The sequence below is a fragment of the Eleginops maclovinus genome, chromosome 15 (assembly GCF_036324505.1).
Source record: "Eleginops maclovinus isolate JMC-PN-2008 ecotype Puerto Natales chromosome 15, JC_Emac_rtc_rv5, whole genome shotgun sequence".
NCBI classification, from domain to species: domain Eukaryota; kingdom Metazoa; phylum Chordata; class Actinopteri; order Perciformes; family Eleginopidae; genus Eleginops; species Eleginops maclovinus.
The window spans coordinates 1111948-1138019 of NC_086363.1; the positions used below are offsets into that span (position 1 = coordinate 1111948).

The 26072-nt window shown below is 40.8% G+C and overlaps 1 protein-coding gene across 1 annotated transcript in view; it reads left to right on the forward strand.

The window, feature by feature from the left end:
- Positions 1-26072, forward strand: part of col12a1b (collagen, type XII, alpha 1b) — a 108783-nt gene that overhangs the window by 22207 nt on the left and 60504 nt on the right. Inside the window, exons 14-25 of the mRNA XM_063902172.1 lie at positions 4221-4490; positions 7868-8134; positions 9391-9583; positions 10503-10627; positions 14096-14245; positions 14449-14568; positions 14766-14930; positions 15449-15595; positions 16724-16866; positions 19599-19728; positions 22696-22841; positions 24549-24678. Coding sequence (XP_063758242.1) covers positions 4221-4490; positions 7868-8134; positions 9391-9583; positions 10503-10627; positions 14096-14245; positions 14449-14568; positions 14766-14930; positions 15449-15595; positions 16724-16866; positions 19599-19728; positions 22696-22841; positions 24549-24678 — 1986 coding nt within the window. The remainder of the gene's footprint in view (positions 1-4220; positions 4491-7867; positions 8135-9390; positions 9584-10502; positions 10628-14095; positions 14246-14448; positions 14569-14765; positions 14931-15448; positions 15596-16723; positions 16867-19598; positions 19729-22695; positions 22842-24548; positions 24679-26072) is intronic.

A 26072-nucleotide genomic window follows, 5' to 3' on the forward strand; every position in this document is an offset into this window, starting at 1 on the left:
GAAGCAGCTGGTTTGAGCGAGATCGCTAGTGAGTTAAAAACTGCTCCTGACAACCTATTAGTAGACTACTTTTTGCTGTTGCATATTATCACAAGTGTATTTTACAACAGAAAACATGTGTGATTACAAACACCGCCCATCAGACTCTCCAGTAAGGTCTCCTCAGTCTAAATTCTAGCACACAGCTGGACTGTAGAAGTAACAGGAGAGCATTAACGGATTCAGTGTGGACAGAAGTTGTGTGATAGTCAGACATGAATTCGCAAGAACTCTCTCATTTTGAGTGACTGTTCAGATAGACAGATCTATGCAGAACAGTGAAATATCGTTACACTTCCTGCGGTTTTGTTCAGATTAGCCTCTTTATGGAAAAATAGGTCTGAGTTCATTTGAGGTCTGCCAGATATTCCACTCTGCATCTGAAGGCTCTCTGTGGCTGTTATTCTCTCAAAGCATCCAGACTTGGCTCTCAGCTTTGAGAGACAGCGCTCCTTGAAGCAGATAAAATCTGGCAGCAGCTCCGAGCTAATGACGGCTGCAGTGGCGTCTTTGTGGTGAAAACTGAGTGACGGCCACTGTGCAATAACAGGCAGAAAGAAACTAATACGCACATTACTGAAGCAGAACACATCAGAAGTAACTTACAGTTTGATGTGGTTTCCCAGCCAGTAATGAAACCTATCAATTGAAATGCCCTTACAGTATGTCTTTATTAGGATCTCCATTTCCCACGTTACCTTGTTCCCACGTTACCTTGTTCCCACGTTACCTTGTTCCCACGTTACCTTGTTCCCACGTTACCTTGTTCCCACGTTACCTTGTTCCCACGTTACCTTGTTCCCACGTTACCTTGTTCCCACGTTACCTTGTTCCCACGTTACCTTGTTCCCACGTTACCTTGTTCCCACGTTACCTTGTTCCCACATTACCTTGTTCCCACGTTACCTTGTTCCCACGTTACCTTGTTCCCACGTTCCCACGTCACCTTGCTCCCACGTTACCTTGTTCCCATGTTACCTTGTTCCCACGTTACCTTGTTCCCACGTTACCTTGTTCCCAAGTTACCTTGTTCCCACGTTACCTTGTTCCCACGTCACCTTGTTCCCACGTCACCTTGTTCCCACGTCACCTTGTTCCCACGTCACCTTGTTCCCACGTCACCTTGTTCCCACGTCACCTTGTTCCCACGTCACCTTGTTCCCACGTCACCTTGTTCCCACGTCACCTTGTTCCCACGTCACCTTGTTCCCACGTTACCTTGTTCCCACGTTACCTTGTTCCCACGTTACCTTGTTCCCACGTTACCTTGTTCCCACGTTACCTTGTTCCCACGTCACCTTGTTCCCACGTCACCTTGTTCCCACGTCACCTTGTTCCCACGTCACCTTGTTCCCACGTCACCTTGTTCCCACGTCACCTTGTTCCCACGTCACCTTGTTCCCACGTCACCTTGTTCCCACGTCACCTTGTTCCCACGTCACCTTGTTCCCACGTTACCTTGTTCCCACGTTACCTTGTTCCCACGTCACCTTGTTCCCACGTCACCTTGTTCCCACGTTACCTTGTTCCCACGTTACCTTGTTCCCACGTTACCTTGTTCCCACGTTACCTTGTTCCCACGTTACCTTGTTCCCACGTTACCTTGTTCCCACGTTACCTTGTTCCCACGTTCCCACGTCACCTTGTTCCCACGTTACCTTGTTCCCACGTTACCTTGTTCCCACGTTACCTTGTTCCCACGTTACCTTGTTCCCACGTTACCTTGTTCCCACGTTACCTTGTTCCCACGTCACCTTGTTCCCACGTTACCTTGTTCCCACGTTACCTTGTTCCCACGTTACCTTGTTCCCACGTTACCTTGTTCCCACGTTACCTTGTTCCCACGTTACCTTGTTCCCACGTTACCTTGTTCCCACGTTACCTTGTTCCCACGTCACCTTGTTCCCACGTTACCTTGTTCCCACGTCACCTTGTTCCCACGTCACCTTGTTCCCACGTCACCTTGTTCCCACGTCACCTTGTTCCCACGTCACCTTGTTCCCACGTCACCTTGTTCCCACGTCACCTTGTTCCCACGTCACCTTGTTCCCACGTCACCTTGTTCCCACGTCACCTTGTTCCCACGTCACCTTGTTCCCACGTCACCTTGTTCCCACGTTACCTTGTTCCCACGTTACCTTGTTCCCACGTTACCTTGTTCCCACGTTACCTTGTTCCCACGTTACCTTGTTCCCACGTTACCTTGTTCCCACGTCACCTTGCTCCCACGTCACCTTGCTCCCACGTCACCTTGTTCCCACGTCACCTTGTTCCCACGTTACCTTGTTCCCACGTCACCTTGTTCCCACGTCACCTTGTTCCCACGTTACCTTGTTCCCACGTTACCTTGTTCCCACGTCACCTTGTTCCCACGTCACCTTGTTCCCACGTCACCTTGTTCCCACGTCACCTTGTTCCCACGTCACCTTGTTCCCACGTCACCTTGTTCCCACGTCACCACGTCACCTTGTTCCCACGTCACCTTGTTCCCACGTCACCTTGTTCCCACGTTACCTTGTTCCCACGTTACCTTGTTCCCACGTTACCTTGTTCCCACGTCACTTTGTTCCCACGTCACTTTGACTCCTGTGTTTTGCTCTCTACTATCTTAAAGATTGGTTAAATGTGATTTATCAGATGCTCACTTTCTTGACTATATCTGATCTTCTATGAGAATCGTCACTTTATTTCCCACTGTACATGCTGTCACCTTCTCTAAACCCCAGAAAGATTATACTTTGATATCCCTCCTCCTCTTCAAACTCGTTTTCCAATCTTTCACAAATATTTCCTGTGTGTGTGTACTGTAGGAAAGTGACCGTACGTCTGCCCGCAGAAACACGAGCCTCTGTGGTCAGGAAATTATATTTATTTAAATAAATCTTTACGGGTTTTTGGCTTCTGTTCGCTGCAGCCAACAGAGAGTTGAGGTCATGAAGAACCTCTGCAAACATTTTGATATGTGTTTGTAGCTCTGAGTGCGAAGCAGAGAGCGCATTTTTGTAAGGCGATGCCATTCAGTTACTCCATCAAGGGTTGATTTAGGGTCTGTTTTGGGTTAATTAGAGTAAGGGTGAAATTATTGGACATTATAGAATATTTCTTTGGCAGAGGAACAGATAACCTGCACAAAAGGAGCTCTATAGAAAAGATAGATACATCTTAGTATAAATCTAACCCAGACTGTCCCTTGTTAACATCCATGGACGGCTGCCATTTAGTAAAACCTGTTTGCCAAAACCACAGAAATAACCAAAGTGATAAACCTAAAACCAACAAGAACGCAAGTTAGGAAGTTATGTCACCAGAGGCTAGTTGGAAGGTAAAACTACATGTAAAAGTCTGCAAAATGACATCTAGGAAGTTCTGATTTGATGAAGTAAAGATGTCCAATAAATAAAACCCAATAAAGACATTTCTTCCTCTCGTGGGCGTAGCGGACACTTTGAGTTCCCGACATGTTTTATGTCTTTCCTCTCCCTCGGCTCCTGTCTCTGCACGCTTTCTCTCGCTAATGAAGCAGAAATGTCCTCCGAAATATTTCAAATACTGCATTTTTCTCCAGGCGTCTCTGCCCTTTATTAGTGTGGTGTCTTCTTCTGTTCTTCTGTCCACTCCATGACCTTTTAAAAGACTGTTGTTTGAAGCAGTATGTGCCAAACAGTTCCTTTGTTTCAAAAGAGAGGGATGGTTTAAAAAAACAACCACACTGACTTTATACTAAAGAGAAATTGCTTACAGTAGAGATTTAGAACATCTGTTTTTGGGAGGATATTTAGGGAATTTTAAAGCACCATTCTTCACAAAATCAGGGAACGAATCCTCTAGAAATATTAACGTTTCGGTCCAGAAAAGTGACGACTCATGGATGTGTTTCTTTGTTTATTGTGTCCAGTAATTTAGACTAATCCCCTTCATCGTCTTTTATCTGATTAGGAATATTTGCCTATATTACCCCACAATCAAATCATCCCAATATGGGCAGGATAAGAACTTTCATTTGAACTTTCCTCAAGGATATTCTCCTTAATGTCAGTATTGCGAAATAAATATAAATGGTTTTGTGTCTCAGAGGACATTTTGGGGAATTTGTTGGCACTATTTCTCCAAAAATCAAGGAGTTTATGTTTTAGAAACCATTGCAATCAGTGTTCCTAATCCATTTGCTGGTTGTTTTTCAGAGGTGGGTCCTCCTAAAAACCTGGTCACCAGCGACGTGACCGAATCCAGCTTTGCGGCGTCCTGGACGGCGGCTCCCGGGAACGTGAAGATGTACCACGTCCGATGGAAGTCGCTGTTCTCGGCAGAAGTCAGAGACAAGACAGTGCCGGGAGACGTGACCGACACGGTGCTGGAGGGGCTGAGTCCGGAGACGCTCTACCAGGTTTCTGTGGTCGCCGCCTACGAGGAGAGAAACAGCGACCAACTACTCGGGCAGGAAACCACCGACGGTAAGAATACAGGAAATGCTGACTCATTTCCAGGTCTGTGGACTCATTCCTGCACCACTCTATTTAAATGACGTAGCGGTGCGTGTAAAGGCGTTTTTTCTGCCAGCCTCTAAGACAATATTTATTGCTGACTGTCAAGGTTTTAGGACTCATTCCTGCACCACTGTATTCACAAACACAGTGCAAACAAGCCAACAAGTTTTCAGCATTTCTTTTTGGTTTCCGCGGTAAGCTGGGGGCAAAAGCTGTGCATTTCTGTTGTGAATTTACCCAAAGTAACCCCATTGGTTACGTTGCCTAATTAGTAATGAGTGAGGCGATGGGGCACCTTTGGAAGCTTGGTAACAACATGCTCCACAGTAAAAGATAGACGAAGAATAAGTGCATGCACCAGAATTTCAAATGAAACACAAACAAGATGCAGGACAGAGCAGCTCTACTGAACAGCCTGGATGTTAAGGTGCATTCAAAGCCCCTGTGCAGCACAGGAAGGGTCAGCAAGGGTGAATAAAAGTCAGTGGTCGGTTGATGGACTTGATTCTTTACCCCTCTGAGGGATGCTCAGGAAGTACATGAGCCAGAGTCGAATCAATACTTCCTTTGTTACAGTAGATTTCCGAGCTGTCATAATCATACATTTGGCATTCTCCAAAAAGATTTCTGCTCTCTCATCGAATCAGGATATTCATTGTTGATTATTTTCAAACTGCGAATGGGAGCGCCACACCAAGGTGTCGACAGTCCTGCTGTCTCTCGGAAATATCCAAATTCATGGGTGAGGGGATATTGGTTCAATGTGTGTGTGGCCAGGGAATGACGCACTGTGGATACACGCTGCATTAGAGGAAAACACGCCCTAGAAATGTCACCCCATTCCTTATTATATGGGAAAACATGAGAAATCCAATCGCGTGACTCTTCACAAACAGGCCACCCACAGCACGACGAAATGTAGACAAATAGCACACTGGAAAATAGATCGATAATAATACATCTAGAACGGAAAAACAATAAAATAAAGGCTTGAAATATCCCATAATTAATTGAATATTACTAATAAAATAAATAAACAAAGGAAATGAAAAGTAGAAAAATCAGTTAAAAAAAGAACAATAATAAAAATCAGTTATTTATAATAATTATAATAATTCAAATGTTTTTATTTGGTATTTCTACTCTTCACTTTATTGCTTTTTATTCTATTAGTACTTTTTCAATCATACAGAACAGTTAAAGAATAAACCAAATAAACAACAGTAAAAGTACCAACAGAATAAAAAACTATAAAATCTCAAAGAAAAAATGAAAAAGATCAAATAATAATAATAATAATAATAATAATAATAATAATAATAATAAATAATAATAATAATAATAATAATAATAATAACAAAAATAATAATAATAATAATAATAATAATAATAATAATAACAATAATAATAATAATAATAATAATGATGATAATAATAATAATAATAATAACAATAATAATAATAATAATAATAATAATAATAATAATAATAATAATAATAATAATAATAATAATAATAATAACAATAATAATAATAATAATAATAATGATGATAATAATAATAATAATAATAATAATAATAATAATAATAATAATAATAATAATAATAATAATAATAATGATAATAATAATAATAATAATGATGATAATAATAATAATAATAATAATAATAATAATAATGATGATAATAATAATAATAATAATAATAATAATAATAATAATAATAATAATAATGATAATAATAATAATAATAATAATAATAATAATAATAATAATAATAATAATAATAATAATGATGATAATAATAATGATAATAATAATGATGATAATAATAATAATAATAATAATAATAATAATAATAATAATAATAATAATAATAATAATAATAATGATAATAATGATAATAATAATAATGATAATAATGATAATAATAATAATAATAATAATAATAATAATAATAATGATAATAATGATAATAATAATAATGATAATAATGATAATAATAATAATAATAATAATAATAATAATAATAATAATAATAATAATAATAATAATAATAATAATAATAATAATAATAATAATAATAATAATAATAATAAGATAATAATGATAATAATAATACATTTATTTTACAGGTGCTCAAAGTCACTTTACAGAGGTACATGAAAAAAGACAACAGATAAATAAAAATTGTTATTGTGCAACATCCCAAAGTACTTTTTATTTCCTCCATGTGCAGAAACCTCATGAGTTCATAAAACACATTTTTCGTGTGTTCTTTTTCCTCCAGAAATGTATTTTTTATTTCCCCAGCTTTGCAGACTTGGTCGAATCCATCGACACATTGAAAAGTTGGATGCCATGTTTCTTTCCGCCAATAAAAACAAAATCAAGCGGTCTGAAAAACTTTCCTTGGGATTGTTAAATTTACATATTATTCCCCTTTTGTAATCACTTGCAGAATATTCTGAATCAGTACATTTCATATGTTTGTTTCTGAGGGAAAATGTGGATAACATTTCCTCACCAATAAATCATTTCTGGGTGAACGCCTAATTCATAACCAGTGTTGGCATGATGCGGGATTGCTCAACATTATGCCTGCAGTTATACACACATCACGAAGGGATGGAAAGGGAAATCACATTTGGCCTGGAAGTAAAGAAGCTTAAGGAAATAGAGAGAGAGAATGATGATTGTTTTTAGGATTTTTGATAAAAATAACTAGCTGTTTATGGCAGTTCAACAGCTCCCAGAAGAAACTGTGTGTATGATATAATCATGTGCTTATAAATCATATTAACTGAGTGTTCCACTCAATGAGGTTTGATGGCAGTACGAAAACATCAACCTTTTATTATCGCAGTGTGGACGAGTGCGATATTCAAATCAAAGCAGGCACCACATTCATAAAAGGCTGAATATGTGTTCAAATATTTCTTTAAAAGCAAGAAAATATGAGTTTTTTAATATTATTTCAGATTAAATTTATACTAAATATTGGCAATAGATGTGTTATGCTGACACTCAAATGATGTATTTATAGTAATGTTTATTCTGTATGCATATCATGTATTATTATCTATATATTAGTGAAGCATATATGGGTTGAGGAGTCATTTATCCTAAATAAAAATGACATTAATAAATAGTTTCCTATGACTGCCCTGCGAATAACCTCAATATATTATATTAGAATTAAAATTACAGAATGTTGTCAGGTAATGTTTTATGGCTCACTCACAAGTTATTTATCTTTATTATTATTTAAAGATATATCTTACAGGCATTATAATCAAACTGACTCTTTAATAGTGATGTTATTCATTCCTTCTCTGCTCTCAGCCTCTGCTGCCGGAAAGAGGCTGGCGGTGTCGGAGGAGACCGAGCGAACCATGAGAGTCTCGTGGACGCCGGCGCCGGGCAAAGTGGCACACTACCGGCTAAAGTACGCTCCGATTGACGGGGGGGAGGGAATGATCGTGAAGATCCCCGGGACCAGCAAATCCACGGTCATGAAGCGCCTGCAGCCCACCACCACCTACAACATCACCGTGCACCCCATCTACAAGCGCGGGGAAGGAAAAGCAAGGCAAGGAGTAGGAACGACACGTACGTTTGGTCCATAATTCAACCCTCTGACAGACACCGCAGAAACACCTACATCCAGAACAAGACGTTTAAACCTGAGCTCACTCTTAGAACTTCAGATCTTTTCCGTGTCTACGCTGTAGGAAACATCCGTTGTCTTTTTTCCACCGAGCGAGGTTCCAGGTCTGGTTTGGAGCTGGTGCCCGATTAGGCCCCCAGAGATTGGTTCAACTCCAGCCCCAATTATCTAGAGTACGTGGCGAGTGCTGCGGGGGAGAAAGTTGTTGCAGAATCAGAAGCTGCGAGATCAAAAAGTGGATATAAATTCATGTTCTCGCTTGAACTCTTGGGCCAGCGTTGCTCCTTCTTATAGCGAGTCGGAATAACTAATGGATGAGTTGTTTTTGCTTCTGGGTGCAATAAGTTCCTTTGACCTGGGTTAGGGTTAGGGTCCCTACTCAACATCATGACTTTATGTGACTGAGTTTAATCTTGGGAAATGTGTTTGAATTCCCACAAAATCAAACCTTTATAGTGAGGATTTAGACTTCCAATTAAAGTGACTTTTAAAGACGTTTGTCAGCATTCAAAAATGTTAGGCGCAAATTAAATGTTTCCAATTTAACTTTTGGGGTAAAACTGGTTTCTTTGGTCTCACTGGGATTAGGGTTAGAGTTACTTCTCAACTTTAGACCTTTATTTGTTCTTTAATTACAAAGGAAACAGTCTTTAAATTCCTTCAAAATCAAACCTTTATGGTCAGAATAAGGACTTTGATCTCAACTGGCTTCATTGCTATCTCCAAGTTATTATTGCAAAACGAATGTAGAAACTTGGCTTGTCCGACTATTTTGTCTCCTTGTTTTTGGGAAACGATAACACGACTCATGCTGTGTTGGACACGGACATTATTCGGTCGTCCAAGTTGCAGATTTTAATCTCTTTTTCCACAAGAACTTTTCTCTGACTTCAAGTTTAAACGACTTGTTGAGATGTGTTTTTTCTAAGCCACAGGAGCTGCAAAGAAGCAGCGTCTTTTCACCAGCACACTAAAACCACAGCTGATGAACACACGCTCAATCACACGCTATCAGTACTAACACGGCATGACACTGGGCTTCTTTAACCACCAGGTTCAAGGTATTGTATTATGGACTGATGGGCTTTAATGTGGAGTGGCTGACCTTCCGAAACCCTTTGCCAATCGATGGAGTTGCATTAAGTTCTCGTCCTGCATGAGTTTGTCCTGAAGTTCTGCGCCGGTTCTTCTATTTCAGTGTCGCCCTACAAGGCTCCCAGGAACCTGCTGACCTCAGAGCCCACTAAGACCAGTTTCAGGGTCTCCTGGGATCCAGCTCCCGGAGAAGTGAAGGGATATAAGGTGACGTTTCACCCCGACGGGAATGATATCGACCTGGGGGAGCTGCTTGTCGGTCCCTACGATAACACCGTCGTTCTAGAGGAACTGAGGTAAGTTTTCTAACTTCTGGATATTTAAATATTCTGGCTGCAATGTTTGAAAACCAGGGACTGTATTGTAGTCTGGACGGCAGGAATGTGAGACTTTTAAACCAATGACACCTCCATCGAGTGACGCCTTAAATACTGTCATCGATACCAGCTGCTAGGGACGGGTGTCGCTATGTTATATCAAAACCAATTCTGCTTATTGATAGCGGTATTTATAGATTTATGCCTTATTTTTGTGCACAAATAAAGACATTGCATGAAAAGATGTGAAAACATTCAAGAACAGTTAGTATATTTATTCCTTTTCACAAATAAATGTGTAATAATTATAAATACTATAGTCTTTAAGCTTCACGGAAACTAAAGAAATGATCAGAAAAGTCTCAAGAACAACATTTAAAGACCATCATTTCTGGTCTTTAAGCATTATCAATGAATCATTTAACAGATTGTTTAAAATAATGTATGTTTGCATGTTCTGGGATAAAGATCTCTCCTACTGGCTGTTAACTATGGAAAATACTGAGGCCTGAACACAGAGGACATTTATGTGCAAACAGCTGGCTACAGACTCAGGCTCAAAGTCTGGCTAGCTTTACTAGCAAGTAAGTTAGTGGTTTGAGCTAAGTATGATGCCTTAGTCCGCCTTAGTGAAGGGCTGTACATCTTTTGTACTTCATCGTGACCCTGCACTGTCTGTTCCTGGTTCATTCTTTCCTGAACTCCTTCTAAACCAGAGCAAAGTGTGACATGTGTTTCATGCACATCTGGTGAAACGGGCCATATCATCCTCGTGTATTTTAATGTATGCACCGTAAAGCCACTTATCCTGCAGATGGGTTAAGTTACGTAGGTTATTTAGCTTTTGAAAGACCAGGAGCGTCTAGATTGATGTTGTTTCCTTTCCTTCTCCCCACAGGGCGGGAACAAAGTACTCTGTGGCCGTGTTTGGGATGTTTGACGGGGGGGAGAGTGTTCCTCTGGCGGGGGAGGAGAACACCACCCTCATGGACGACCCCGACTCGCTTCCCGTCGAACCCTCTGGTAAAAGCTCGATGACTCCACTACTCACCCACCCACACAGAGCCTGCAGACCAGACGCTCTCTGGTCCAAATCCCGACTTCAGAGTCCCGCTTAAATCGCTGCCAGAGCGCTGAGTTATCCGCTGTCGGGGGGGATTAACGTCACTGTCTGTTTGACGCAGATGATTGTGATTATTACAAATTATTCAGAGCTGCTTGGCCCGCAGTTTTTCACCTACCTCATATCTCGTTTGGAGTTTGATCTGAAGCACAATCACACATCGTTTAACAGACATGTGTCGACATTAACGGTAATAAATGCGCCCAGTTGGACACGTCCCCCGACCAGCTCACGTTTTACACATTCAACGACATCAAACATACATCTCCCTTAGATTCCAAAAGCTATTTAGCCCAAATGTTTTCATGCAGAAGTAGATGTTTCCTATCTTTATACTTTTGGCTCTGCTTGCAATTATGCAGAGGGGGAGGAACGTATCACCAAGTACTAAAACCACACTGTAAAACAACTGTTAGCACTAAACGTTTGCAGTATGATCAGGAAAACCCTCGGGTTCATTCAGATGAAACTCAGATGACTGAAAGAGTCCCCCTGTGATGGTTATCCGAGTAGATATTACATCACTAGATGTTCATTTTTAAACTATTTATTGAGGTTTTGGAACATAAAAATGGGAAAATAGTGAGAAATGCAATCAAATTTCAAATGGAAAACCAGCAAATCTTCACGTTTAATGATCTTGTACCTTCAGAACGAGAACAATAAAGAGCTTTTTGAACATTAAAGCATCACAGGGGAGACACTTAACACTGATATGAATCTTAAAAAGGGCCCCTTTAAGTTGTTAAGTCACTTAAGCAGTCAGATAATTCAAGTTTATAACGTAAAAATGGCTATTTCCTTCTGAAGCGGGGTAGAGTACGAGTACAAAGTACTAAAATAAAGTAGAGATACCTAGAAAGTGCACTTAATACTTCAAAAATCATGAAACCTAACGTGTGAAGTAATGGATAACTAAAGCTAAACGTGGTGTCGTACAAGTACTTGCGCAAATGTGCTTTCCCCCTCCTCAGTTGAGTGTATGTAATGGTGCAGCGCTGCAGGCTGGAGGTATGCTGTTAGGAAAATGTTCCTCATGAGGCCCAGAGGAGGTGCTGACCCTGGGCAGAGTTTCCCGCTGTAATGGGGAGCAGACCCGGGGAACCGGCCAACATGTTCCACCGAGGTTCCACTCAGAGACCCTCATTTAGATATATTGAAGCTCGGTGCCGGCTCCGATCCAGACCCTCTGACAGCCCCATATGTTCTGGCACGGCGCTTCACACGCTGCACAAACGTTATCTTTCACACGTCATGCTTTGTTCCTCTGCAGACGCTCTGAACAGAGTGAGAAAGCTCTGCTCGCTTCCAAGAATCACTTGACGTTATCTGCAAAGAAGTCAGGCTTTGTAAGCTTCTAGATCAAGACATTTTCCATCAGAAATGCTCAAATTCAACATTAAAAATAGCTGGATAACATCACAAATTCACCAGCTTGAATACAGAGCCAGATGTTTTAAGGACAGCTGGATGTGTAGATGTCAGTAGATAGCTCTCTGCTAAATCTAACCCTCAGAAAGGACATTAACCCAAACCCCAAAGAGAAACAACGACTCCTAGATTCATTGAGATCCTCCAAAGATTCAGTTAATTGATGATGCTCAATATATGGAATACAACCTTAGCGAGACAGTCCGGGTCTTTTAAAATGTACTTCTGTAAGGTCGATACCTACAGTAGACGGTAGTGTGGAGCAACAGTACCAGCAGGAAGCTAAGCAAGGACAGCAGCATATGTATCTCAGACCCTGAGGTTGTTTTGTAGTGGTCGATATACTTTTGACTTCTTAACATTTACCGTCAAAACCTAATCTATTACCTACCTTTCTTTAAAGCCTCCAGACTCCATTGACAAAGACAGTAATCGTACCTCAAATTTAAGTCTAAAGTCACCTTGATTGGTTTGTTTCCTTGTGCTATTTCAGGGCTTGAGCTAATTTGATCTAAAGTCACAAAATAATTCAAAGAAACGGATCAACGTGACTGACGGGGAACTGAAGCTCCAAGTTTCTTCACTTCCACTAGACTCCCTTGACCAAAACAGTGATGTCAGCATGCAGAACATGGGAGTCGCTTTAGCTTTTTTTAGACAGAAGCCTCTACTGTTCTGCAAGGTGACGTCTCAGTTTCCTCAAAGGAGTCTGTTGGCTTTGAACAAACGTGGATTAAACGTACTTGCATTGCTTTACCTCGCCGTCAGACGGTCCTTTCTGCAGGGGGATCTGACGCCACCTGTCTTTAAAGTCACCAGACTACATTCACGAAAACAGTCATTTTCACCTCGAAGAACAAAGCAGTCGCCGGTCTGAAGCAGCCCTGATCTGTTCGTTAGTTCTGATTCCCCATAGACACAGTACAACACAAACGGCTCCTTGTTTGAGAGGGAAGATTGCTGGTTTTGTGGGCTTTGAAGAACCATACTTAATGGCTTCAGTTCCCCGTCAGAAAGCACAGCCTCACAGCAAGGAGAATATGAGAAACAAATCTAAAATATAGCAAACATTCAAACTTATACCGAGTGATTTAGGTGTCTTAAATACGTCCACAGCCTAGCTTCTGGTTTGTACTCAATACTGCATCTACTCTACTCTAACCCTGACTATGAAGAGCAAACCACTCCCCCTTTAAAAGCTTCTCCTCCAAAAGGATATGAAACACTTTTAGAAAAACTAAAAGCTAACTCATGTAGACACTCTTCCGTCAGTAAACACTCAGTCTGTTTGACTTTGTAGTCTCTGGCTTCAACACAAACACCACCAGAGTCAGGTCCTTGCAGCAGCTGATTTATCCTCCCACAGACAGACTGGGCTGGATGTTTTATGGGCTGCTCCGAGACTCTGGATCCAGGACTGGTCTGCAGCACATTGCCTCTGTAGGGACGCATTGTTTACCCTGTCAACTCAAACAGAGTTCCTCTAAGCATCTGTTTCTGCGGCCTGGTGTCAAATCGATGATCTCCTAACCTGTTTTCAATTGCGCACACAGGGGTCTGGCTTTTTAAGTGCTGGGCGTGTCACTGACACCCAAAAAAAGAGGACATTTTTCAGGTGCCTGGAGCAGGAATGTGCAGGAGGACGTCGTCGTATATCACCGAGTCAGAGAGAAGACCACTGGGCGGATTGCGCCGCTGGATATAGAAAATACAAATAATGTCGCTGGAAGAGGAAGCACTTAATCAGAAATACCAGCTGTTGTAAAATGAGTGTGATCTGTGTGGTGTAAACATCTTCCACTGGTGATGCTCTTTCCTCTCACTTTCCCCATCTGTTTCTAACTCTTCATATAAAACTCATGCTGGTTGTCTTTGTTGTACCAGGTGTCTCTTGCTTATTGTCCCCCATCCCCCCTCCCCTCACTGTCTCTCTGCAGACACTAAGTGTAAGACCACAGCTAAGGCCGACGTGGTGCTGCTGGTCGACGGCTCCTGGAGCATCGGGCGTATCAACTTCAAAACCATCCGCAACTTCATCGCTCGCATGGTCAGCGTGTTCGACATCAGACCTGAGCGAGTGCAGATCGGTAATATCTCACAGCTATTCGTCTCTATAAGGTGGTGCAGGGATGTGGTATTTCTGTAGTGGACCCTGCTTACGACCAAAAACACATTCAGGAAACCCTTGACTTCCAGACGAGAACAGTAAATGCTGCAGTTTCTTTATTTGTAAACCTGTTTAATTTACCTTTTAAAGCCCGGCTTTTTTTGTTGTGTTTCCCTACTTTAGGTCTGGCTCAGTACAGTGGAGACCCAAAGACCGAGTGGCACCTGAACACCTATAGCACCAAGGCCTCTCTGCTGGACGCCATCGCCAACCTGCCGTACAAAGGAGGCAACACCATGACAGGTACATTTAACGACAGTTGGAGACCCATATCTGGCATCCTAATGAATGTACCTTTCTTCACGCTCAAAAGGTTGACTTTCTTAATGAGAAATTAAAGTAAGACCCCAAAAATGCTGCAGCAGTCTACACTTTGAGTTAGATATTTTAGCATTTAACAACTTCTATGGTTGCTAAAAGTCTTTATTCCTGACCCCCAGGGATGGCTCTGAACTACATCCTGCAGAACAACTTCAAAGCCAACGTGGGGATGCGTGAAGATGCCCGAAAAATCGGCGTCCTGATCACTGACGGAAAGTCTCAGGACGAAATCGTGTTCACCTCGCAGAACCTAAGAGACAGCGGCATCGAGCTCTACGCAGTCGGTACGTTGGTATTTATTAAAAATCATGCAACTAACCAGAATGAATGGAAGCAACACAGTTATAAAACGCTGATTTATTGTGTTTGTCACATTTAAATATGAACTCAGTCGATTTTCTATGCTGTGAATTCCAATGAATTTATTCAAATCAAATTTATCATCAACTGCAATTTTGAGTTTACTGTATTTATCATAATAATAATAAAATAGGTTACAACATTCAAGTTTCTGTTTCAATATGTATAGATATAATAGTTCTATAACAAGGCATAATTGAAAAATATTTTTAAAAGAATAAATATTGGAAAAAAACACAAATCAAAAAAAGTTTACGTTATAATATTTTTGATTTAGACATTAGATATAAATACCAACACGAAAAAACTTCAAATACATATCTGGAAGCTCCTTGTAAATAAGGTCAAGTAAAATAATGTGACAGCAGAATTTAATTAATACTTTATTTTAGGATCTCATTCTCCGGCTCAATTTTGATGTTTTTGACATTTTTCCCCTCAGGTGTGAAGAACGCCGACGAGGGCGAGTTGAGGACCATCGCCTCCGACCCCGACGACATCCACATGTACAACGTCAACGACTTCAAGTTCCTGGTGGACATCGTGGACGAGCTCACCGTCAACCTCTGTAACAGCGTCAAGGGCCCAGGTAGGAATAGAGTCACATCGTCTGCATAGCATCCGATCCAACAGCAGCATAACTGGAGTTAGACTTAAATATCAGGGTTTTAAAAAGGACGTTTCTGAAGGTTAAGCATCTTGGCTGCTTTATTTAGTCCATAACATTACAGCACTCTTTTATTGGTGGATAAATATTGTCTTACCTTTGACGAATATGTGCAATTCAGCTTCAAATGTGCGACTTTTGCCCATTTTCAGAAATATTTTAGGGATTTGTTAAAGGGGGTCAATGGGTACGAATAATAATGATACTGTTGTTTTCAACACAAAGAACATTTGGAGAAATTCATGTTTATATAATATGTATTTTTTGTTCATTGTAAATCTGCGACTTTAATCTAATAAAATATTTTGGGATTTTATTTTTTTAAATTGGTAACTTTCAAATCTTTGACATATTCCATTTCTTTTAAAATTAACTACTTCCTTTGTTGAGATGTTTACCTTTTACCTGGAGGCACAGCATATTGAATCTGCTGTTGCTTGTGGTTGCGGCAGTTTCTCTCTGAATCAGATTTACACCTCCAGTCGTTACCTGTGGTGGAAGTCAGGTGGAAACGTTGTCAGCTTTTAAGAAAATTATACTTTTCCAGACTTTAAAAGCCAAAGCACTTAACACTGACACCCATAAATTTAGGACATTTTTACTGCGGCTTCCATTTCGTTTTGCAGATGCTCGAGGGTGTGAACGTTTATCTGCTTATGAAGGACGACATGTTCCTTCAGTCCGAGTAAAGACATGAAAATACTTCTGGGTACAGTACATCTGCTTTTAACCAGTGCAGATGGATGAAATGTTTGAGAAGAAGAACTCCTAATGTCATTGTAATCCCTCAGTGAAGAAGTGTTTGAGTAAATCAAATGTGCTCTTAATAAACAGAAACAGATGATCAAATCCCCAAAAATACAGAAGATAGAAGAATTTCACTTCAATAATGCAATGGAAACTTCTAAGAGGAAATACAAAAGTGATATACAGCTCAGTGGGAGAAAAATACATATTTTAAGGAGAGAACTCGACGATTTGTGGCGGCAGGGTTCACGGTGTGAAATACTTTTACATGTCAGATCGTATTCAAGCTTCATTCCTCTTCAGGTGGTGAACTGGAGGCGCCCACTAACCTGGTGACCTCGGAGGTGACCCACAGCTCCTTCAGGGCCACCTGGACGGGCCCCGACGGCCCCGTGGACAAGTACCGGGTCACCTACTGGAAGGTGACGGAAGACTTAATGCAGGAGGTGAGAGAAAGATCCTCCATCAATGTCTCTGTTAGTGCTACTGCGGATGCAATGAATCAGAGGACTGTTATGATTATTGTTAAAATGGGGTTTTCTGACAGTTGCTGCATTTTAGAAAATAACACTTTCAATAAAATACAATTGAATAAAAATAGGTAGATACATTTATGTAAAAATGTGCAATAACACGGTAAATGAATGCATTAAAATACTGAAAAACATTAGAAGTTAAGAAAAATGATAACCCATCTTTACTTTTTCACAAGTAATAATTAATAATAATAAAATAAATCTAATAATAGTAAAAATGTACAACTTAAAATAATAATTTTTAAAAATGTGAATAATATAAGAAGTGAAGTTAAAATGTAATCCATTCACATGTCACGCTTAATAATAAATAATACAATATTTATTTCATTTTTACTGGGCAGTCACTGCATATTGCGCAATAATAACACAAATCAGCCATAATATTTGTTATTATTATTTAATAAACTAATGTATGATTTTTAATAGAACATTTGTACATATTTATTGTTGTTAAATATTATAGTACAAGATATTTGATTTAGTCTAAAATGGAGCAATATATAAAGTCATTGTTATTCTGATAATGAGATAATGCCATACAAACCTAAACATCTTTTTAAAAACAGGATGAAAAACAGGATGAAATGGTTAAATGGGGGTCCAAGGGTTCAGAGTTAACTTAACAGTTTCCATCTGATATATTAAACCGTTTCAGCTTTAAAGATCCAGATCTATCATCTGGGATCGATTGGTTCCAGGTATAGATGGTAAAACCCTCACTGTTTCATAGATCCTCATTAGAAACCATGTGTTGCTTTTGGATACCATCCTGCAGATCAAATAAGCATCCTGTTTTCCTGATAAACAACCTTCTTTGTCTCCCATTAATCCTTAAATCCTTCATATGTATGACTTCCTGTGGATTTAGATCAGGTCACACAAAAGCAGATTGAAAGACGCTTAAAGCCCCACCTGTTGTTTAATAGTCTCTCCTAAGTGGCAAACCTCACACATGTTGAAAGCGTTTCCTAACACCCAGGTCTGGCTTTCATCCAAACCCCCTTAGGGACTAAAATCTGTTGCCTTTTTTTTTAACCTGCATTTAGTTTACACTTAACCTCCCGTCAGCCTCCTCTTAAATAGCAGAGCGCTGGGGCTTTTCCATGCTTTGTGCTTTATTGGCCCGTGTCAGATGGACCCCGTGTGATTATAATCGACTCGTCTGAAATCCAGCAGTTTCCACTGGATCCACTTAGCAGAAGGACCTCACAGTGGCCTCTCTGCTCTCATGTGTTTATACTGTAGCCAGACACTACATGAGGTATATGATGTATTTGCATGCCGGGTATTTTAGTGCAGGTCCTATGGAAAGTGAATTACAGCCGGTGCAACAAGAGAAGGAATGTCTAAATTACAAAAGGAGGGTCAGGGTGGAGGCCACGGCTCGCTGCCAAAAGATTAAACAAATATTACTGTTCATCGGGAGTATTAATAGAAGTGGAATAGAAATAGAAATGTACAATAAATTCAGTTGCAGGAACTTTGCAGCCTGCCCTCTTCATGAGGACGTTCCAGTACAACAACACTGCATTCATTACGTTAGGAGGCATTCATTTTCCAGTCTGCACAAAGAGGGAAGACTCGTCCTGTGTGAAACTAAAAGCAGTTTTTCTGCTTCTTAGAGTTTTCCCTCTCCTGTAGAGTGTCCTATGGGTTTTAGTGCATGTAAATGGTCTGCAAAGGCTAAAAGCCCTGGTTTCTGGGACAAAGGGACAGGACTCTTTAAAGTAGAGAAGCAACATACTGATATACACCTGAACATCAGCAGGAGAGGACTCTTTAAAGTAGAGACACTACATACTGATATACAGCTGAACATCAGCAGGAGAGGACTCTTTAAAGTAGAGACTCTACATACTGATATACACCTGAACATCAGCAGGAGAGGACTCTTTAAAGTAGAGACACTACATACTGATATACACCTGAACATCAGCAGGAGAGGACTCTTTAAAGTAGAGACTCTACATACTGATATACACCTGAACATCAGCAGGAGAGGACTCTTTAAAGTAGAGACTCTACATACTGATATACACCTGAACATCAGCAGGAGAGGACTCTTTAAAGTAGAGACGCTACATACTGATATACACCTGAACATCAGCAGGAGAGGACTCTTTAAAGTAGAGAAATCCAGTTTTAGAGAATCTTCTAGAAGTCTGTTTGTGGCTCTACAAAGAAACTTGATTTCAGAAACTATTTCGACTTATTTTGAATTGGAAACAGTTTGAAACTAATCAGTTACAGGCCGCTTGATAACAGGGACTATTTTTCCCACCAGCTCCTTGTGTTTGTGAGTCGTTCATATTCTTCTGGGTTTGATTTTCCTAAAGAGGAATGTGACGCTGTTCATCAGCCAGGAAAGACGTCCAGCATGAGGACTTTTTGCCAGAGGCACATGAATGCAGCATGATAGTTTCACTTTGACAGACTGTAATAAGACCTGTGCATCAAAGCTCTTCCAGATATCAAAACAACATAAGCATTCACTGACAGATCACTCACATTTCATTCCTACTGCTCAGGTTTCAAGTTTTAATGACAGTTTCTGATGTATGTACCTGATTGTTGATTAAAGCATAGATCTTATATTTGTATACCACACTATCCAGACTGTAATACATTTTTGTTTTCAGCTGCTAGTGGACAGCTCGGTGAACACCGTGGTGCTGTCAGGTCTGAGTCCTCTGACCGAATACCTCGTCAACGTCCACTCCGTGTTGGAAGAAGTGAGCAGCGAGCCTCTGAAGGGCACCGAGACCACCTGTAAGTCTTCCTCTTCTTCACCCTCAACTCTACACTTTTCTTATAATTCTCCATCTCTAATGTGGAGGATGTATTTTTTTGAGCCCAACATTAGCCTCCTTTAGCTTAGCGGTGGTGACGTGAAGTCATGTGACCGTGCTGTAGTTCCTTTATAGCCCAACATTAGCCTCCTTTAGCTTAGCGGTGGTGACGTGAAGTCATGTGACCGTGCTGTAGTTCCTTTATAGCCCAACGTTAACCTCCTTTAGCTTAGCGGTGGAGACGTGAAGTCATGTGACCGTGCTGTAGTTCCTTTATAGCCCAACATTAGCCTCCTTTAGCTTAGCGGCGGTGACGTGAAGTCATGTGACCGTGCTGTAGTTCCTCTATAGCCCAACATTAGCCTCCTTTAGCTTAGCGGTGGTGATGTGAAGTCATGTGACCGTGCTGTAGTTCCTCTATAGCCCAACATTAGCCTCCTTTAGCTTAGCGGTGGTGATGTGAAGTCATGTGACCTTGCTGTAGTTCCTTTATAGCCCAACATTAGCCTCCCTTAGCTTAGCGGTGGAGACGTGAAGTCATGTGACCGTGCTGTAGTTCCTTTATAGCCCAACATTAGCCTCCTTTAGCTTAGCGGTGGTGACGTGAAGTCATGTGACCGTGCTGTAGTTCCTTTATAGCCCAACGTTAACCTCCTTTAGCTTAGCGGTGGAGACGTGAAGTCATGTGACCGTGCTGTAGTTCCTTTATAGCCCAACATTAGCCTCCTTTAGCTTAGCGGCGGTGACGTGAAGTCATGTGACCGTGCTGTAGTTCCTCTATAGCCCAACATTAGCCTCCTTTAGCTTAGCGGTGGTGATGTGAAGTCATGTGACCGTGCTGTAGTTCCTTTATAGCCCAACATTAGCCTCCCTTAGCTTAGCGGTGGAGACGTGAAGTCATGTGACCATGCTGTAGTTCCTTTATAGCCCAACATTAGCCGCCTTTAGCTTAGCGGTGGTGATGTGAAGTCATGTGACCGTGCTGTAGTTCCTTAGTAGCCTAACGTTAGCTGCACCACTCTATTGGGTCAAAATTTGAAGGGCCACTTCCTCTTATGTCCCATTGTGGATGTCCTTCCTGCACTTCGGGGTGACTGACATGACTAACACGGAGCTCAAAAGGCAGATAGCGTCATCGCTCTGTTGTGGGAAAGCGTCTTTGTTTCCTCCGCTCTATAATTTGTGCGAAAGGCAACTGGATTTCTCGGCTCATTATCCTGTTTCACACTCGTCGATCTAGTGTGTTTACGTGTTACTTATTTCCCTCCTGCAAATCACTGTTTGCACAGAGAAATATATTTAGCGTCTGATCTAAGGCGGGAAGCTAGTTAACACAAACACCACGTCCCATTATGCACTGGTGTGAGCTGATGCTAGGCTGTGGTGGGCTAAATGGGAATCAGAGAAACAGTTAAAGAGTATTTATCAGCGCTGTGGTCAGTGCGTATATCTTAAATAAACTGATATAATTTAACGACGTGTTAAGTGCACGGATCTAAGAGCTTTTATTTGCTCGTTTGTCCTTTAATGTTTGCTTTATTTGTTCTGAAATGTGCAGCTGATTTTAACAACGAGCCTTTTCCCACTGTCATAAAACACAAAGGGATTGTGAGGTGGCACCAGCAGCCTGGCTGTATTTACTGTCATTATTTAAAACAACACTCGGTTAGGTCATGATGTCCTCCTGCAGTGTGTCAGTGTCTTAAAAATAAGTGTGAAGTCTGAGGGGGAGTGTTGGGGAGTCGTCCGACTGTCAGGAGATAAGATGTTTGATCTCCTCATTTCCTTTGGGTGCTCAGAGAGTCCAATCGAGCTTCATGGCGGCCCGTACATCTGGTTTCAAAGAACTTTTCAACCCATATTTCCAAAGCCTTTCTCTGGTGACTATTTCTGTGACATTTTTTACTGTCAACACATTTAGAAGCAAGAAAACGACAAGATTATTTGGAAGAAATGTCAAATGTTCTTCCAATTTGAAACCGCTTTTTGAACCAAGGCTGGTTTTCAATGGTTCCTATGGGTCCTTGAAAGTGGGTGAATAAAAAATATAATAGACTTAATTGTGTGCATTAAAAGAAAACTGAAGTCCGCTTTTTAGTTTGCTTATTAGGCTAAGTTTAGTGGTCTCTTTGTTTCCTACAGTTGTGCCGATTTTTTAATTAAACACCTTCCCATATTGGGTCGTGTCAGAGTCCTTGAAAGGAAATGGTCCTGGAAAGTCGTTGACATGCATGCTATGAACCCTTTTAATTAAACCACTAACATTCAGGACATACATTTGGTTTTTTTAAACGAGTGAGAAATAGAGTTTTCCTTTGTGGCCCTGAGAAAGGATTTTTAAACAACTTGCTAATATGGTGTTACCAACTTATTTGGACTTGATTTAAGTCAGAGTTTTAGTTAAGATCTTCTGTTTTATACAATGTGCATCCGTTTCCTTCGAGGAATACTTTCCCTGTGTGTTTTTCACATTCACTCTCATGTAGAAACCATGTTAGGGACCTTGTTATTACATCCAAAAAATCTGATTTCTTCAGCAGAAATATCCTTGATCCCAGGTAAAGATCCTCTAAAAACCAGAAGCTGTTACCAGGCAATGTGATACCAAATATGCTGGACTTCAAAAAGCATTAAACCTGATGATCTCTTTGGGACGTTCTGGGATTTTCTAAAATATGACCTTGATGTTTCTCGCCTGTTTCTCGCCTGTTTGTATCATTATGCATTTCTCTGTGCCATAACCACTTCCAAATGTTAAGTATATAAAAAAAGATCCTTCTATCCCACTCAGTCAGTCTTTTGCTCCAAAGAATCTTCTCCAGATACTTCAAAATGCATCTAAGCATTGGTTTTGTGCTATTAAACATCAAACCAAAACCAAAAGATCCATGTTTGCCTGTTTCATCGAGCTATGCCTCGCTCTGACTGTGTGTTTTTGTCACCTCAGTGCCGCTGTCAGCCGTGAAGAACATGAATGTTTACCTTGAGACCTCGACCACCATGAACGTGAGATGGGAGGCGGCGGGGGGAGCGAGCGGCTACATGCTGCTGTACAGAGCCACCAACGCCACCGAGCCTCAGATGGAGAAGGAGGTAGAGACCTTTTAAATGCAACTTTTGAGGTTTTCAGTCTTCAAAAATCAGCGGGGTATGGTGGAAATAAGGAATAGTGCAGAACATAGCAAGCCAAATGAGAGATATAGTACTTTTACCCTTCAAAAGCACTGATAATTCTCAGTCAAACGGAGAGAATTAACCTTGCAAACCAGCATGTTGTCCCTCAATGAGAGTCCCCATATTGTGACTGTAAACAGATGGTCCCCACGATGTCACTGAACCTAACTTGGACACCTCTGCTTTGAAACGATGGGAACTAAGTCGTTATTGGGAATATAACTGTTATCCTAAGCTGAGCTAGGATATGGAATAATTTATCTGGGGTACCAACATATTGTCCCCATAATGTGACTGTAAACAGATGTTCCCCACAATGTCAGCTAAACCAGAAAAGTATTACACTCACATGGAGCCCCATTAACTCACACACATCCTAATTTGTGTGCTCAGCGTTTCCACATTGACTTTATAAGAGTGGGCTTCTGCTCGCGCCGCCTGAACACTTCCAGATGGCGCTACGATGAGGGCGTTTCAGAACAGGAAGCGGACCTTTTAGCAGCAGCAGCAGCGGCGGCCGACTTGCAAAAGTGCAGAGCGGTCAGACGTGCCGGGTAATGGGAAGGATTAGCTCATGAGGACTGAAGTCATCGGATGATATAAACAGAGCAGATGCTAAACGAGTGGAACGGCTGGTGTTAAACTGCATGTGCAATTACACAGCAGAGGGATGATTTAATGTACAGAGAGGTGGTCTGAGCTGGAAAATATGCACCCAAAGTGTGAATCAGAACCTCGAAATGAACAGCGTTATACATCCTAGAGAATCATTTGACATGAAATACTGATGAGTATTTGTTTAGCACAAGATGTTAACAGTTAGAGGATCATGAGAGGACGGTACTGAATGTGTTACACTGTTAGATATTGGAAAACATCTTTCAAAAGCTATGCAATTCCTTGGAAAATGTAAACACTTCAGGGCCAACCCAACCCTACGGGCATTAATCTGCAGCTTCAAGCCTCAACAGAAATGTTGATCTTATTCACACAGATGCATCAGTAAGATCCAGAACGGATTGGTTCATCAGATCCTGATCTTCCAAACTAAACTGGAAAATGTATTTCTTTATGAAGTTAGCTTTAATAAAAGTAAAGGGGCTAACACAAACTTTAACCCAATGTTGGAAGCACCCAAATTGACCCAGGTATAACTTATTGAATTCATCCCAGGACCAAAAGTACAAAATATCAGTGTATTTTGACTTTACTTATAGGATATTGTTGGACTACAATCTGTGGGAACACTGGTAAGGAGCTGTTAATGACATTACAATGATCCTTTATTGTGTGTATTTTCAGTTTGTGTGGAAGCAAATGTCACGTTTGCAATTGTTACAGCAATAGCAATGTTTACCGACTGCACTGGGATGATGTTTTTGAATGCCAAACACTAATCGATTTTTGATTAAAGCTGAAGATTTGGTTAGAAAGACACATGTGGTACAATTAGAAATAAATTACCTTTGACTTTTGGTCTTAAAAAACTCTCTGAAGTTATTCAAATGCGTGGATCACATCAGTCTAAAACACTCCTACGCAGCAACCACTGGAGTCCAACTCTACAAATACTTTAACAATTTCTCAGTAAAATAAAATAAAAACGTTCCTTCATGTTCCTGATAGGTTCGTGTTGGAGGAGAAGCGACCGACGTCCAGCTGGTGGAGCTGATTCCCGACACGGCGTACTCCATCAGTCTTTACGCTCTGTATGAAGAGGCAGTCAGCGACCCTCTGCAGGGGACAGGAGTCACCTGTGAGTCAGGAGAGGACACTTTAAAGTAGAGACTACATACTGATATACACCTGAACATCAGCAGGAGAGGACTCTTTAAAGTAGAGACTCTACATACTGATATACACCTGAACATCAGCAGGAGAGGACTCTTTAAAGTAGAGACACTACATACTGATATACACCTGAACATCAGCAGGAGAGGACTCTTTAAAGTAGAGACGCTACATACTGATATACACCTGAACATCAGCAGGAGAGGACTCTTTAAAGTAGAGACGCTACATACTGATATACACCTGAACATCAGCAGGAGAGGACTCTTTAAAGTAGAGACTCTACATACTGATATACACCTGAACATCAGCAGGAGAGGACTCTTTAAAGTAGAGATGCTACATACTGATATACACCTGAACATCAGCAGGAGAGGACTCTTTAAAGTAGAGACACTACATACTGATATACACCTGAACATCAGCAGGAGAGGACTCTTTAAAGTAGAGACTCTACATACTGATATACACCTGAACATCAACAGGAGAGGACTCTTTAAAGTAGAGACACTACATACTGATATACACCTGAACATCAGCAGGAGAGGACTCTTTAAAGTAGAGACGCTACATACTGATATACACCTGAACATCAGCAGGAGAGGACTCTTTAAAGTAGAGCCTCTACATACTGATATACACCTGAACATCAGCAGGAGAGGACTCTTTAAAGTAGAGACTCTACATACTGATATACACCTGAACATCAGCAGGAGAGGACTCTTTAAAGTAGAGACGCTACATACTGATATACACCTGAACATCAGCAGGAGAGGACTCTTTAAAGTAGAGCCTCTACATACTGATATACACCTGAACATCAGCAGGAGAGGACTCTTTAAAGTAGAGACTCTACATACTGATATACACCTGAACATCAGCAGGAGAGGACTCTTTAAAGTAGAGACAGTACATACTGATATACACCTGAACATCAGCAGGAGAGGACTCTTTAAAGTAGAGACTCTACATACTGATATACACCTGAACATCAGCACGAGAGGACTCTTTAAAGTAGAGACACTACATACTGATATACACCTGAACATCAGCAGGAGAGGACTCTTTAAAGTAGAGACTCTACATACTGATATACACCTGAACATCAACAGGAGAGGACTCTTTAAAGTAGAGGCTCTACATACTGATATACACCTGAACATCAGCAGGAGAGGACTCTTTAAAGTAGAGGCTCTACATACTGATATACACCTGAACATCAGCAGGAGAGGACTCTTTAAAGTAGAGGCTCTACATACTGATATACACCTGAACATCAGCAGGAGAGGACTCTTTAAAGTAGAGGCTCTACATACTGATATACACCTGAACATCAGCAGGAGAGGACTCTTTAAAGTA